At 38.7% G+C, this 15580-nt stretch overlaps 2 protein-coding genes across 5 annotated transcripts in view; both read right to left on the bottom strand.

Moving 5' to 3' along the window:
* Positions 1-5: 5 nt before the first annotated feature.
* LOC143297029 (glycerol 3-phosphate dehydrogenase-like) lies at positions 6-10032 on the bottom strand. 2 transcript variants are annotated; one of them, XM_076609183.1, is made up of 7 exons: positions 9100-10032; positions 7453-7606; positions 6553-6759; positions 4189-4349; positions 3233-3351; positions 2519-2726; positions 6-422 (listed from the first exon to the last, which is right to left on the bottom strand). In XM_076609183.1, the coding sequence occupies exons 1-7, from the start codon at positions 9237-9239 to the stop codon at positions 158-160; spliced, it is 1254 nt and encodes a 417-aa protein (XP_076465298.1). In that variant the 5' UTR covers positions 9240-10032; the 3' UTR covers positions 6-157. The 2 variants fall into 2 exon arrangements, with proteins under 2 accessions (XP_076465298.1, XP_076465299.1); XM_076609184.1 differs by lacking the exon at positions 9100-10032 and adding an exon at positions 8894-9072 and having other exon boundaries at positions 7-422.
* Positions 10033-12501: 2469 nt separating this feature from the next.
* Positions 12502-15580, bottom strand: part of LOC143296915 (zinc finger RNA-binding protein-like) — a 41096-nt gene continuing 38017 nt past the window's right edge. For all 3 annotated transcript variants that reach the window (XM_076608921.1, XM_076608922.1, XM_076608923.1), the window contains exon 22: positions 12502-13905. In XM_076608921.1, coding sequence (XP_076465036.1) covers positions 13841-13905 — 65 coding nt within the window. In that variant the 3' untranslated portion in view covers positions 12502-13840. The remainder of the gene's footprint in view (positions 13906-15580) is intronic.

Here is a 15580-nt window from a genome sequence, read left to right as displayed (position 1 = left end):
CCCCCCACACACACAAAATCTTGGCAGTTGTGCAGAACTGCCCTTTTGAAAAATAATGGAATCTTACTGAAGCACCAAACTCCCAAACAACTTCCCCCCACACCATCACCCCAAAGTCCTGTACAACCACGCATCACGGAGACATCCCACTCCACCATCACAGTCTGCTGTTGCTGTTGCTATTGCTACTCCCCTCCTTCATCCCAAACAGTGTTATCGGGTGACACACCCCGTATGTGTGTCCGTCGACCAACAGGGTGCCGCCAGGGAGCAGGTTCCAGTCTGATGCCTCCAAGCTGTGCGTAGGGCCCCGTGTGGGTTCAGCCTTCAGGTCCGTCTGCACCAGAGAGGCCACGTGTTCAGCAATCCCCAGTGACGCCGACACGCCTGTGGACCGGATGCCTCCCACGGTGATCCAGTTTCTGGCAAACCCCATTAGAACAAAGAGAGAGATAATACACAATACTTTTCTAGCAAACCCCCGTTAGAACGAACAGAGAGATAATAATACACAATACTTTACTAGCAAACCCCGTTAGAATGAAGAGATGATAATACACAGTACTTTATTAGCAAACCCTGTCAGAATGAAGAGAGAGATAATAATACACAATGCTTTACTAGCAAACCCTGTTAGAACAAAAAGCAAGAAAATAATACACAATACTTTATTAGCAAACCCCATTAGAACAAAGAGATAATAATACACAGTACTTTTCTAGCAAACCCTGTTAGAACGAAGAGAGAGATAATAATACACAGTACTTTATTAGCAAACCCCGTTAGAACGAAGAGATAATAATACACAGTACTTTATTAGCAAACCCCGTTAGAATGAAGAGATGATAATACACAGTACTTTATTAGCAAACCCCGTTAGAACGAAGAGAGATATAATAATACACAGTACTTTATTAGCAAACCCCGTTAGAACGAAGAGAGATATAATAATACACAGTACTTTATTAGCAAACCCTGTTAGAACAAAGAGATAATAATACACAATACTTTTCTAGCAAACCCTGTTTGAACGAAGAGAGAGATAATAATACACAGTACTTTATTAGCAAACCCCGTTAGAATGAAGAGATAATAATACACATTACTTTATTAGCAAACCCCGTTAGAATGAACAGATGATAATACACAGTACTTTATTAGCAAACCCCGTTAGAACGAAAAGAGATATAATAATACACAGTACTTTATTAGCAAACCCCATTAGAACGAAGAGAGAGATAATAATACACAGTACTTTATTAGCAAACCCCGTTAGAATGAAGAGAGAGATAATAATACACAATACTTTATCAGCAAACCCCGTTAGAATGAAGAGATGATAATAATACACAGTAATTTATCAGCAAACCCTATTCAAATGAAGAGAGATAAAAATACACAATACTTGACTGTCTCCAAAGAGATGTTACTTTGTGATGTAAAACACATGAACAATTCCAGAGAATCGCATTCATTCAATGTATTATGTAAAACAGAGGTACAGGGAGGGGGTTGGAGGGGAGCTGGGGATTCAATACCTGGGGGCAAGACGGGTGCAACAGCCGAATGCTTATTGTGTAGGACTTTCAATCTGAGGGTCCCGGGTTCAAATCCCAATCGAGTCGCCTGGTGGGTTAAGGGTGGAGACTTCTCCGATCTTCTGGGTCAACAAATGCGCAGATCTGCTAGTGCCTGAACTCCCTTTCGTGTGTAATTGCATGTAGAACATCAAATATGCACATTAAAGGTCCTGTAACCTATGTGGGCATTGGGTGGGTTATGGAAACAAGAAGATACCCAGCATACACCCTCCCGAAAACAGTATAACTGCCTGCATGGTAGTTGTAAAAACAGTCATACATGTAAAAGTCCACTTGTGTATATGAGTGAACATGGGAGTTGCAACCCACAAAGAATAAGAAACACTGGATGCTAGGGAACAGGGGACAGCTGAGGAACAGAAGTGGACTATGGAACAGATGGTACAGAGGAACATGAAGGGGGACAGAGGTGGACTATGGAACAGATGGTACAGAGGAACATCCTGAGGAGGGACAGAGGTGGACTATGGAACAGATGGTACAGAGGAACATCCTGAGGAGGGACAGAGGTGGACTATGGAACAGATGGTACAGAGGAACGTGATGAGGAGGAACAGAGGTGGACTATGGAACAGATGGTACAGAGGAACATCCTGAGGAGGGACAGAGGTGGACTATGGAACAGATGGTACAGAGGAACATCCTGAGGAGGGACAGAGGTGGACTATGGAACAGATGGTACAGAGGAACATGAAGGGGGACAGAGGTGGACTATGGAACAGATGGTACAGAGGAACATCCTGAGGAGGGACAGAGGTGGACTATGGAACAGATGGTACAGAGGAGCATCCTGAGGAGGGACAGAGGATCAAAAGACAATGTGAGGGGTCCAAAAGCTGAGTAGTTAACGTGTTCAGACTGTCAATCTAAGGGTCCTGATCACTCTGCCTGTGCTCAACAAGCCCCACATCACTGACCTGTCGATGTACGATCTGATCTGGTATTCCTTGAACTGTGTGGCCGGTCTGACCCCAGTGTAATGTCCAATGGGTGAACAGCTGTTCAGCTCGGGGATGGTCTGTCGGCCCACCTCTAGCAGTCGCTTTGTGATGCCAGGATCTATCGGAGCTCTCTGACGACTCTCAACATCTTCTGCCGTGGGCCCAACAATGACGTTGTTGTGAACTGTAACATAAAAAAAAAAGCTAGACAAAAACAAAAAGATGAAAAACAGACAGAAAAATAAATTTGATGAAGAAAAATAACAACTGAAAAATCTCATATGAAACAATACTTTGGCAATTAAAGAAAGACAAAGCTGATATTTTATGCTTGGATGTCTTCCCACATGCACACACACAGTGATGTGCCACTGAGTATTAAACTCAACTGAAATCAGATTTTCCTTTCAGCAGATATATCTGAGAATGCTTGACAGCCTTTTATAAAAAAAAAAAAAAAAAAAGTTAATTCAAAACATTCTAACTGGTTAAATTAAAGACACTGCTTATGATACTTCCATGATTAAAAAGCACCATTTCATTACAGCTGCATTCCCCACCCCACCCCCCTACCCGCTTTCCCTAACTCCTGAATTACTACTACTCCACTACCACTACCACAAATGATAATATTGATATCAATACTAATAGTACTACTAATAATAAGAGATAATTTTCTGCACAACCTACCTGTTTTGAAGACGATGATACCTTTGGTTTTCTCTGTCGGGACAGGTAAAATGCTGGAATGTATCAGATGACCAGCTGTGCTACCAAAGACTGCATACTGCCCTTTCCTTGGTTTGATGCTGCAAACGTGAGCGGACACCACTTTTCCTTCAGAGCAGTCTTGTGTTAATGTCTACTGCTATTTTTCGCACTGATCTCACAAGCATGTCCCTCTTCATTTTTTTTTTACAGAATTGTGTTCATGTTCTTCTGGTGGTTGTTTTGCTGTGTAATATTGTTTGGTTTTTTTGTTGTGATTGTTGGGGCCATTTGTATGGTGTATTTCTGTATGTCGTACATCTGTGTGTGTGTGTGTGTGTGTGTGTGTGTGTGTGTGTTTATTTTGTGTGTGTTTGCTTGCTTTGTGTGTATATATACTTCTTCATTCATGGGCTGCAACTCCCACATTCACTCGTATGTATATGCAAGTGGGCTTTTACGTGTATGACTGTTTTGACCCCGCCATGTAGGCAGCCACACTCCGTTTTCGGGGGTGTGCATGCTGGGTATGTTCTTGTTTCCATAACGCACCAAACGCTGACATGGATTGATGATGTGTATTGATAATCAATTTTGGATCATTATATTTTGTTCTGCTTCTTTGCGCTGCTGTATTTTTTCGTCTTAATTTAACATGCACACAAGTGAGAACAATATGAAGTGACTGAAATGTGGTCAAAGTTTTTTTGACAACGATAAAACTTACAGAAATACTAAGGGGTCAAAGATTTATAAAAGGTGTATTTGACAGAAAAAAAAATCTAATCCTTTAGACCAAACAATGAAATAAAAAAAAAGATACAAAATCCTCCCCCACCCACCCCTCCCCATCCTCCACACCGGTCTCCCCACCCCCCCCCCCAAGAAAAAATCACCACAAAAAACAAGAAGGAAATAAGCATGAATAGGGTACCTACGAGAAGGTATCGATGCCAGCCATGTTCTGAACCTTGTCGCCATGAAGACCAGCGCAGTTAATGACGACTTTGGCAGACACTGGACCGCGGGTTGTCTGAAGGACTGACCGACCACTGTTGCTGTTCACTTCCCACCCTTGAACTTCACAGTGCGTCAGAATCTGAAACACACTCACACACACACACATACACACATACACGCAGACACACACAGTTGTATCAATCAATGACCACACAGTCCATGCTGCCAATGTCTCCTGAGACTGACAGATGCCTCTCTCTCTATGTATATGTATGTGTGTGTATATGTATATATATATATATATATATATATATAGAGAGAGAGAGAGAGAGAGAGAGAGAGAATGAACTGATGTTTAATGCATTTTGGCCATGGGCACATACACATATATCGGGAGTGTGGGGAAGGGTTTATAAGCAATTAGCAAAAGATATTCTACAAAAAGACAGCAAACAGAATTCACCAGAGAGAGAGAGAGAGAGAGAGAGAGATGTTGATAATATGGACAGAAACACCTGGCAGCTGCTGGCTCAACACCGTAATGAAGGTGCTAGAGTTCTAGGACAATTGTCAGTTGATTTTTTTAAAAATTACAATAAAAACTCTGCACACACACATACACACACACACAAACTGTCCACCTGGCAGATGTTGGCTCCATGCCATCACATCACAAAAGGTGCTGGAGTTTTTTGACAACCCCAAAAAAAACCCCAAACCCCCCCCCCCCCCCCCCACATATAAAGAACCCACAATACAATAAAAACCACGTACACATACTGTCCACTGATTAAATTCATTCTTCCGCTCTTTAACAGGAATTTAATGAGTGGACATTGTGTGTGTGCAGGGGTGTCAAGTCAACAAAAAGGGCTATCTTTGATCTGTAAACACCCATAAAGAGAAACTCGAAACTTGAAATTTTTATTGTCATTGCTTGTAAAGGTCTTTCACCTATGAAGTGAGAGACAGACAGACAAACAAACTGACAACAAAGAGATTTTAACCCCTTCTTCCCCACCATGCACAACAAAAAAATAAAATAAAATAAAATAAAATAAAAATAAAAATAAAAAAAAGAAGAAGAAAAAAAAGGAACTAAAATATGTGAAACTCTAACTGACCAAAAGTATCAGAATACAAGAACTAAAATGACTGAATCAAAAACTTGAGTTAACTATAACACTGTAAAAAAAAAAAAAAAAAAAAGAAAAAAAGAAAGAAAGAAAATTTCTGTGTTGTGGACAGTCTGGCAGCATTTCACATGCATACACTACTCTCACATGCAGTGCTATGCTCTTCTCAATAAATCCATAAATTTTGCTGACATATTTTGCAGTTGCTCTCCGGCCATTCGCTCATATATCAACAACAAGCTCAGTCACATAATTAATAGTCTTTAATTCTCAACTGCCTAGATCAAAATCGGATAATTCATATAGCAAATAAACTAAATAGTCTCTCAAGGCCCAGAACAATGTGTTGGGGTCAAACACAGGTCAGATATCTGCTCCTTTAACAAAAAAGAAAAGAAAAAAAAGAATACGCAGTGCAGTGTATATACAGATCAGTCTGCACGCTTTCATACCTTGCGTCTTTGAAACTCGGAAACCGAGAGGTCCCTGGAACAATTCCAAAACATTTGCAAACTCACAAGCATTGCTTTCACACCTTGTATCCTTGAAAGAGAAACCGAAAACTCCTTGCAACAATTCCAAAACAATTTCAAACTCGCAGGCATTGCTTTCATGCTTTGTATCCTTGAAAGGGAAACCGAAAACTCCTTGAAACAATTCCGAAACATTCACAAATTCACAGGCATTGCTTTCACGCCTTTGCCCCCTTGAAACAGAAACTGAAAACTAACTGGAACAATTCGGAAAAACATTCGCAAACTCACAGGCACCAGAATCGCCTTGCAGTAAAATGTGGAGTGATGGCCTAGAGGTAACGCGTCCGCCTAGGAAGCGAGAGAATTTGAGCGCGCTGGTTCGAATCATGGCTCAGCCGCCGATATTTTCTCCCCCTCCACTAGACCTTGAGTGGTGGTCTGGACGCTAGTCATTCGGATGAGACGATAAACCAAAGTCCCGTGTGCAGCATGCACTTAGCGCACGTAAAAGAACCCACAGCAACAAAGGGGTTGTTCCTGGCAAAATTCTGTAGGAAAATCCACTTCGATAGGAAAAACAAATAAAAGTGCACGCAGGAAAAAATAAAAAAAAATGGGTGGCGCTGTAGTATAGCAACGCGTTCTCCCTGGGGAGAGCAGCCCGAATTTCACACAGAGAAATCTGTTGTGATAAAAAAGAAATACAAATACAAATAGAACTTCAGCAAACCTTGTTCCCATGTTTCCGTGCGTGGTGGGCCAGCAGAAGGCCATAGAGGCAGGGCTCCAGAACAGTTTCCTCAGGGATCCACAGAGCTCCTTGAGCTTGTCGGCTCAGGTTCGGTTCTCTCCTGTACAAGTCGTCTAGTGGAAGCTCTAACACTTTCTCCACGCCTTTCTTCAGCGAGGATGCTCTGATCTCACTCAGCTTGGATGCCTGGGAATTTTTTTTTTAAACAGTTGTTTTGAATGAACATTGATAACAAATTAACCACACACACACACACACACACACAAAACCGAAAACAAAATACATTTTATACAGTTGTTTAGGATGAAAATTAATAACAAACTAATCAAAACGAAAAAACAACACTTTATACAGTTGCTTAGAATGAACATTGATAACAAATAAACCACAAAAAAAAACAACACACCACACTTTACACAGTTGTTTAGAATGAACATCAATAACAAATAAACCACAATAAAAAACACCCTTTATTCAGTTGTTCAGAATGAACATCGGTAACAAAAAACCTACAACCCCCCTCCCCTCCAAAACAAAACAAAACACAAACAGTTTATACAGTTGTTTAGAATGAACATTAATAACAAATGAATAACATAAAAAAGCACCCTCCAAATAACAATAATGATGAAGACTGTTCAGCACACCTACAAAAATCCTGGGCCGGCTTGCATAAGAGATCTTACAGCAAATCTCGACGCAAGGAAACTGGCATTGTCAAGATAACTCATGCCATGCATTTGTGGCTTTTACATCAGTAGCAGAAACTGACATGATTATATACAAAACAAGAATGAAAGTGAAATACACACACAAGCACACACACACACAAAATGAAGGAAATAAGAACATGAATCATGTAAAACATTGCTATACGACCTGATCAGGATTCCAAGCCACCATGATGGACCCATTCCGTGCGTATGGTACACCAAGAGCGTCCAAAGTGCCAAACACCCTTTGCATGCACCGCTTGATACAGTGAAGTTCTAAGCTGTCAGCTGGGGCATCAAAACCAGTGTGCAGCATTCCACTACAACCACACAATTTTGTTCAACATTGGAAGCAATCTTTACTTTTAGAAATATGTATGAAATACAGTTTCTTGAACAGCAGAAACACAGTTCCTAAACATATTCATGACACACCTCAAATACAATTTTGTTCAACATTGGTAGCAATCTTAACTTTTGGAAACATGTATGAAATACACTTTCTTGAACAACAGAAATACAGTTCCTTAACTTCCTTAACATATTCATGACACAGCTCAAACTGCTATTTGTGTACATATATATACATGTGCATATTAACACACACACATACACATTTATACACAAATGTGTACTTGCATGGAAGCACAATTATGCTACGCACAACTGCAAATACATGCATGTGTATGTGTCTATGCTGGTATCATATATATATACTGTACTTCTGATCATTACATTTTTGACTCACTTGTGTAAACAAAGTGAGTCCATGTTTTAACCCGGTGTTCGGTTGTCTGTGTGTGTGTGTGTGTGTGTGTGTGTGTGTGTGTGTGTGTGTGTCCATGTGTCTGTGTGTCCGTGGTAAACTTTAACATTGACATTTTCTCTGCAAATACTTTGTCAGTTGACACCAAATTTGGCATAAAAATAGGAAAAATTCAGTTCTTTCCAGTCATCTTGTTTAAAACAATATTGCACCTCTGGGATAGGCACAAAAGAATTTTTTTTTAAAAGAAGCCAAATTATATCCAAACTGCATTTACTGTTATATTTATATTTTTTGTATTCTCTAACTTGGCACTTTGACCTCTTATTCTGACACAACAAGAGGAGTCATTATTATCATTTTTTGTTCAAACAGGAACTTCTTTTGCTAAGCATGAATTTTTTTAATTTATTTTGCAAACGTTTTTGGTGCAGATAGTAAAAAAGGGAAATTACTCTGTAATTAATGCTAGGGGACTTAATTTATCAGAAGTGAGTCTTGAAGGCCTTGCCTCTCTTGTTTTTTTTAATAATCATATGGCTTGTTGTGCCCTATGCTCCACAGAAGTGACTACAATTTACAAATGCCTGACCCTCAACAAACAGTGCTGTCATTCGATCGACATAATACCATATTTACAAGCGAGCTTGCATGTTTTATCAAAATAAAACAACCAGGAGGGTGATCTCTTCAAAGCCTTAAATATGTCGGAATGACCCAGTCACAATACACTATACACACAGTCATGGGTCTACTTTCGTTTTCTCTGCACAATTAAAATGGAAGAAGTTAATTTCACGCGCATGCGTCTGTCAGAAAAAGAAAGCACAACGAGTTGTACCGTGGGAACACATTCCTGTAATGAGAACTCGTAGTCCAAAAGTTAGAAATTCAGACACCCAACATGAATTTTCGTTTCCTGTCTGAACGTGTGTCGTCTTCGTGATGTCACCCCAACTTTCATGGGGTGTTGTCCCAGTCGGACCTATGTTGAAAGTAACAAACACCACATTGTTCTGTTCTTGTGGCATCTAGTTCCATGCCTACCTGTTTCCACTGCTAGCCTCTGACATGAGATTTTCATTTTTCTCTAGTAATACGCAACTAAAGCCAAGACGATCAAGCTCAAAGAAGATTGAGCAACCGACAATGCCTCCACCAACAATTGCGACATCTGCTGCAGCCATATTGTGTGTTGGTGTGTGACCTTGATCTTCCAAATTAGGTAAGTAGGTATAGGTATAGAATAGGGACGAAGTAGGCCTCGCGGCCTTTTGGATGTCCCTTCTTTTTCGTCAACATTGAGTAGTGTCTGCATTGCATGCGGTAATTGAACTATGAACTCTCCTTTTGTTTGTTGTCTTGTTATCAAACACACAAAACTTATTCCCCTCAGCAGTGATTTTATCAGTACTTATTCCTTGTTTTCCGAGATTTCCATTATCAGAAAAAAATCTTTGCACGATTTTGGAACGTGAAGTAAAGATCTAGAACATACGGGAGCATGTCTCTATTCCCCTGGGTCTTATATGTTTCCCCGGGTCTATGTTCCTACAAAATTGTTTTTGGTCTATGTTTCCCCACTGAGGTATAGCTTCATGTTCCCCATGTCTAAATTTCCCCAGGTTTATGTTCCCTCGGGTTTATATTCTCCGTCTATGTTCCCTCAGATCTATAATCCCCGGCCAGGTCTATGTTCTCACAGGCATATGTATTTTAATCATACAAAAGCTTTTGGGTGCTGTTCAGTATGCAATCAAAAAGTGGTCAACAGTGACCAGTGGTAACTGATCGTTGGTCAGCCGCCAGTATATATAGTAGTCAGAGGCCATTAGTGATCATTGGTGGTCAGTGGTCAAAGCTAGTGAAAATATAATTTAATGATATTATAAAATGTTATAAAGATAGTATACTCATAATACAAAAAATGTTAACATGGTGGACCTGAGAAAAAAGACCAAGGGGGACATAACCTGGTGGAAATATAGACCTTGGAGAAAAAAAAGACATAGAAAACATACATTTGGTGGAACATAGATTTAGGGAAAATATAGACCTGACTGAAAGAAAATTTGAAAGAACATAGACCTGGAGGAACATAAAGCTGATCCTGAACCTATGAAGTGCAGGTCAATGTTAAAAAAAGAAAGAAAGAAAGAAAATTAGAAGAAATCTTGCATCCTTGAAAATGAAGGATTTGTTATTATTGCCAGTGTCTCTATATCTCTCACACCCTCCCATTATTCATTAACCTTTTCAGTTTTTGTGTCAGTGTTCGAGTCAGATAATAAAGGTAGTTAACTCAGCCACAGATTGTACAATATGACCTTTCCAGTGTGGAATTTTTCATTTTTGTCATAGAAAGTTGTTGTGAAAATTTTATGTATTTCTGTTAATAAAATTGCTCAACCATACAAGATTTTCAGACAATTTGTCACAATTATATGTCAACTTGAAACTACGTTTTATCTCATTGCGTGTACAGTATTTGTGCCATGAATCACTGTGCCCACACCAGTGGAAATCAACTCTTACTTTACCTGTGTTCATACCTATGTATAGTTGAGCCTCATGATTAAAGTCCAATACAGGATGTGTCCATGCATGTTCCAGTGTATGCATCCAGCAAGCATGCCTGGTTACATTGCCTTTGGCATCACAGCTTTAAACTGCCACAGGAGTCTGAGCGAGTGGCAGGGAGATAACTGCTATGTAGTTCTGCTGATGCGATACAGGCAGTTGTCTCGCTTCTATCACTCTTTCCACAGCCATTGAGTTCTTTTGAATGTGAGATTTCTCAAATGAATGTGATAGTTTTACCCAGTGTTTGGGGAGATCCTTTTGTTCTCTATTTCCATCTGTCATTTTTCAAGATTAGGAAAACTGGGCCATAAAATGTGAGCAGTTTATCATTTTCTCACTATATATGCCTATTGAAAGCATTTTTATTTTTCATTGTGTGTACCTGTTCATAAGTGTTCATTTTTATGTGGAGCTGCATATTATCAAGTAAATCTTGTAAAAAAACAAAAACAAAATAACTAAAAAATCCTCTTAAATATGATGGAATAGCTCAGCCCCATATTTTGGATCAAGTTGCTGTAATATGCTTGTAATTATACCCAGTTTTCCTTTCTAGAAATTTACTTTGTTGTTGTTGTTTGATATGGTTCTGCTTTACAGGCCAGATATGATCCTTTGCTATCAGCTGGGCTTAAGTAAAAAAAAAAAAAAAAAATCACAATTACAGATCCTCTCAGGATCTAAGCAGAATGAAATGTATTGTCTTTACTTGTGCCTAGCTTTCTCTGGATCAAATTTGCCACAGAACTTCAGTCATGTCTCTTTACTGCCCAAATTTTTCCACCCTCTTATTCACATAGTACTGGCCTACTTGTTATCAATGTAACACTGTCCTTCGACCTTTTCTGTATGTCTACTAAAACCCATGGTTTGTGCATAGGAAGTAATCCCTAGCCGTACGTTGTGGGTGTACAGTAACACACAGCTGTACGTAAAGCAAATTTGACACAACTTTTCCTTCAGTAAACTTGCATGTCCAATTTCCACTTGGATACATTTACTGAAGTGCTTGACCAAGTGTAAGGATGTGAAAGCTATGTGTAAATGTCCTTTTCCATTTCATAGCAATATTATACATAAAAAAACCCAGACCTTTCAGTTGGGTGTGACTGTAGCTGAAAACCCCCAGAGGCCATTCCTGAGATTTGTGCAAATCCATAGAGAAAATGTGGGAAGGGGAAGGGGGTGACGCTACTGCCAATGTATTTGACAACAAAATTGAAAAGAAAAAATGCCACTCTTTTCGTCTGTCCCAGTCGATAATGAAAGGCCTGTTTCAGTCTAATTATATGTTCTGTGTTGATGGAAGCAATCTTGTTCCATACATTACTCCGAATGAGAGTCAATTCTGAGTCATTTTGATGAAATCCAGCATGACTTGAATTAAAATCAACACTGAATGCGCTTTGAATTAACAACAAACAAAAAGTGATTCGCTCCCATCCCTGGGAGAGTACCAATGTTCCCATGGCCTGGGAACACACACACTGATATTCGCATGTAAATTGACTCCCCTACCTCTCACAAACACAGACACACCCACACACAAAGGATCTCTGTCCCGGTCTAGCCGCAAAGGCCATTTGTCACTTTATGAAACAAAAAACTGCAACATTTGACTAAATGCTGTATGTGTGTGTGTGTGTGTGTGTGTAAGGTGGGGTAAAAAGTCATATGCATAAAATTACAGCTGTAAATTCATGTGAAAGTGAGAATTGCAGACGATGAATGCAGAAAAAAAGGACTGAGGAGTTCCAAAGGAGAAAGGGAAAAAGAAGAAACAATGTACACATGCACACACATATAAGTGTGAGATAGGTGAAAGAATGAGAGAGGGCAAGTTTCCAAAACAAACACACACCATCGTAGTCACAGGACTCTATTTAATGACTGAACAAACACAATGCATGGCAAACAGTGAACTGAATGACCAACATCATTTGAACTCTGAGATGCATATCCTTTGTTACAAGCTTCTTACACCATAACAAAATTCTGTCCTGAGACTGTTGCTTTCATGAGTAAGAGTCTCTGTCCACAACGTAATAATCTTGAGTCAGAATTTCTGTGACATGGTATACATGTTTAAAAAATGAAAAAAAACCCCACCTCAATGTTAAATGACCTTTCATAAAAACGTACTGCGTATGCAGCATGTGTGACATGGAAGGAATCACTGCCTTATCAAACAAAAACCATATATAAGAAGGCTTGTGTTCACAAACTTCACCAAAGGAAAACTACACATATGTGAGTGCAAAAAAAATCAAGGAACAAGGGCTGTGACAATAACCACAAAAGACAGACAAGAAAAACAAAAGAACAAGAAAAAAACAACAAACAATATACACCCAATGAAATTACTAAAGACTGGCATCCTACTGATCTGACTACTACTGGCAACTGAAATAATCAGATTACAGTAGAACTGCAGTGAACTTTCAAACCTAAGAGAATAAAGAATCAACACACACACACACACACACACACACACACACACACACGCATGCACACACAAAGAGGAAGAAATATATATAGAACAAAAATTTGAGATTATGAATATAACAACAGCTGTCAAAAACCAAACACTTTTACATTCAAAAATGAAACACCACGTCAGGTTTTGCACTTTAAAGACAGGAAAGAATGTGTCAGTTTTCTTAATCAACAAAATGGCAATTAGTGAATTACAATGTTCATTTAGCTGAATTTCAGGCAGATACTAAGCTTTTTGGTACATGTATGTACTGAAAATATATGCTCTCAATATCTTAAACATGACAGGAATTAGTTCCAATACAATGAAAAACATCATCATAATCTCTGTTGTATCGTTTCTCTTAGTTGCTGCAGTTGTGAAACAATAATCTCTTCTCTTTTTCTTCTCTCATAACAATGTTCTTACTTTAAGTGTATATTATCCTCTTAGAGACATTATTTTGTAGAAATTAAAATCATAGGTTCTCTCTGTGACACAAGACTGGCAACTGAAAACAGCTTCATTCGGTTTTATCACTGGAAATAAAGCTCAAAATTATGTAGTGTCTTCATTGTTCCTTGTAATTAAGTCAGTAAAAGTCTCAAAATCGTAAACGCATACCATGACCAAATCAGAACCACACACACACTCACTCACACACACAAAATCAAGAACACAATGGTGAAGTCAAGGTCCCAATCATGTCAACAGCTGTCCACAAACGATCTACTTCTGGGAGGCTACCATCTCTGCCGTTTCCTCTCCCTCTTTTTTCTCCTTCTTCTCTGAAACTGAAACACATCCTCAATATTAAAACAAAAAATGGTTGGCAAAATTTCATGTGAAGATTTCTTTCAAAGCAACTCAAACACACAAAAACTTTTTTTTTGAGTAATGTGTGAAGTTAAGACAAGATTCCCATTTAAGATAAGTGTATGATGAGGGGTGAGACATTTCATTTTTGACTCACTTGTGTAAACAAAGTGAGTCTATGTTTTAACCCGGTGTTCGGTTGTCTGTGTGTGTGTGTGTGTGTCCGTGGTAAACTTTAACATTGACATTTTCTCTGCAAATACTTTGTCAGTTGACACCAAATTAGGCATAAAAATAGGAAAAATTCAGTTCTTTCCAGTCATCTTGTTTAAAACAATATTGCACCTCTGGGATGGGCACAAAAAAATAAATAATGAAGCCTAATTATATGCAAACTGCATTTACTGTTATATTTATATTTTTTGTATTCTCTAAACTTGGCACTTTGATCTGATATTCTGACCCAACAACAAGAGCAGTCATTATCATTTTTTGTTCAAACAGGAACTTCTTTTGCTAAGCATGGAAGTTTTATTTATTTTGCAAACGTTTTGGTGCAGATAGTAAAAAAGGGAAATTACTCCAATTAATGCTAGGGGACTTAATTCGCTTTAAACTGATCTTTCTCATCTTAAACATTACATTTTGAAATTATACACAATACATAAAAAGCTTGGATTTTTTTTTTCAGTGTATCACAAGTGAGTCTTGAAGGCCTTGCCTCTCTTGTTGTATACTGAAGCATGTAACCATGCAACACTCTTTTTCGCTTATTTTCCATCTCTCCATTTTCTCTTTCCCCATTTTGGATTTTTGCAATTCTATGGGTCACTTCTAATAATAATAATAATAATGGTATTTATATAGCGCTGGATCTTGTGCAGAGACAAATTAAAGCGCTTTCGCACCAGTCATTCACACGCATGCATAACTCTAATACTGTAGAAACTAAAGACAAGGAAGGGCTGAAAGGAAAGGGATACACAAAATTACATACTTTAAAATTGTGTCTGCACATTCACATTTATAAACAACACATATGTTTGTTACTGAGGCAGTGTAAATATGCATAGTATAAGATCTAACTTTAACCCTTTTAGAACCATGTTCTTGAGAACAAATTCATCTCGATTCCCCCTCCCTTTTTTTTTTTGACATGAAAGAAGTTACTTCAATTATTGAAGTGCTGTGAGTAGATTTATTGTCTGAACACACTGGAATTTGGCAAATGCCTCATATTATTATCATATAATGATTTCACGTGATTGTGTGTATCTGATCACCCCTGTCTTCATTACAAAAAGTGTCACTGGATACACTGATTAGCTGTCAAACAAGCAATATTAGTGAACAGAATGCCCCATGCACATCTACAAAATATATAAGTTAGCAGACAGCACTCAAACAATATTCTGTTTACACATGTGATTACACATGTATACAGTGAAAAGGGGGGTGGAGTGAGCAAATCATGTTATTGAATACAAGAAATAAAGAGTTTTAAAAAATTGAAAAAAGCAATCCAAAGCTGGCATTTCTGACAATGCTTGCTGATATGCAACCAACATCACAAACACCATTTTTAGGGTCATTATACACTCCATGCATGACATCACCTTCATTATCTGCCTTTCCACTTTTTAATATCCAGTT

Source organism: Babylonia areolata, chromosome 22 (genome assembly GCF_041734735.1).
Source record: "Babylonia areolata isolate BAREFJ2019XMU chromosome 22, ASM4173473v1, whole genome shotgun sequence".
Classification (NCBI taxonomy): domain Eukaryota; kingdom Metazoa; phylum Mollusca; class Gastropoda; order Neogastropoda; family Buccinidae; genus Babylonia; species Babylonia areolata.
The sequence above is the reverse complement of the archived record's forward strand: the minus strand, read 5'-3'. Positions and strand labels throughout refer to the sequence as shown.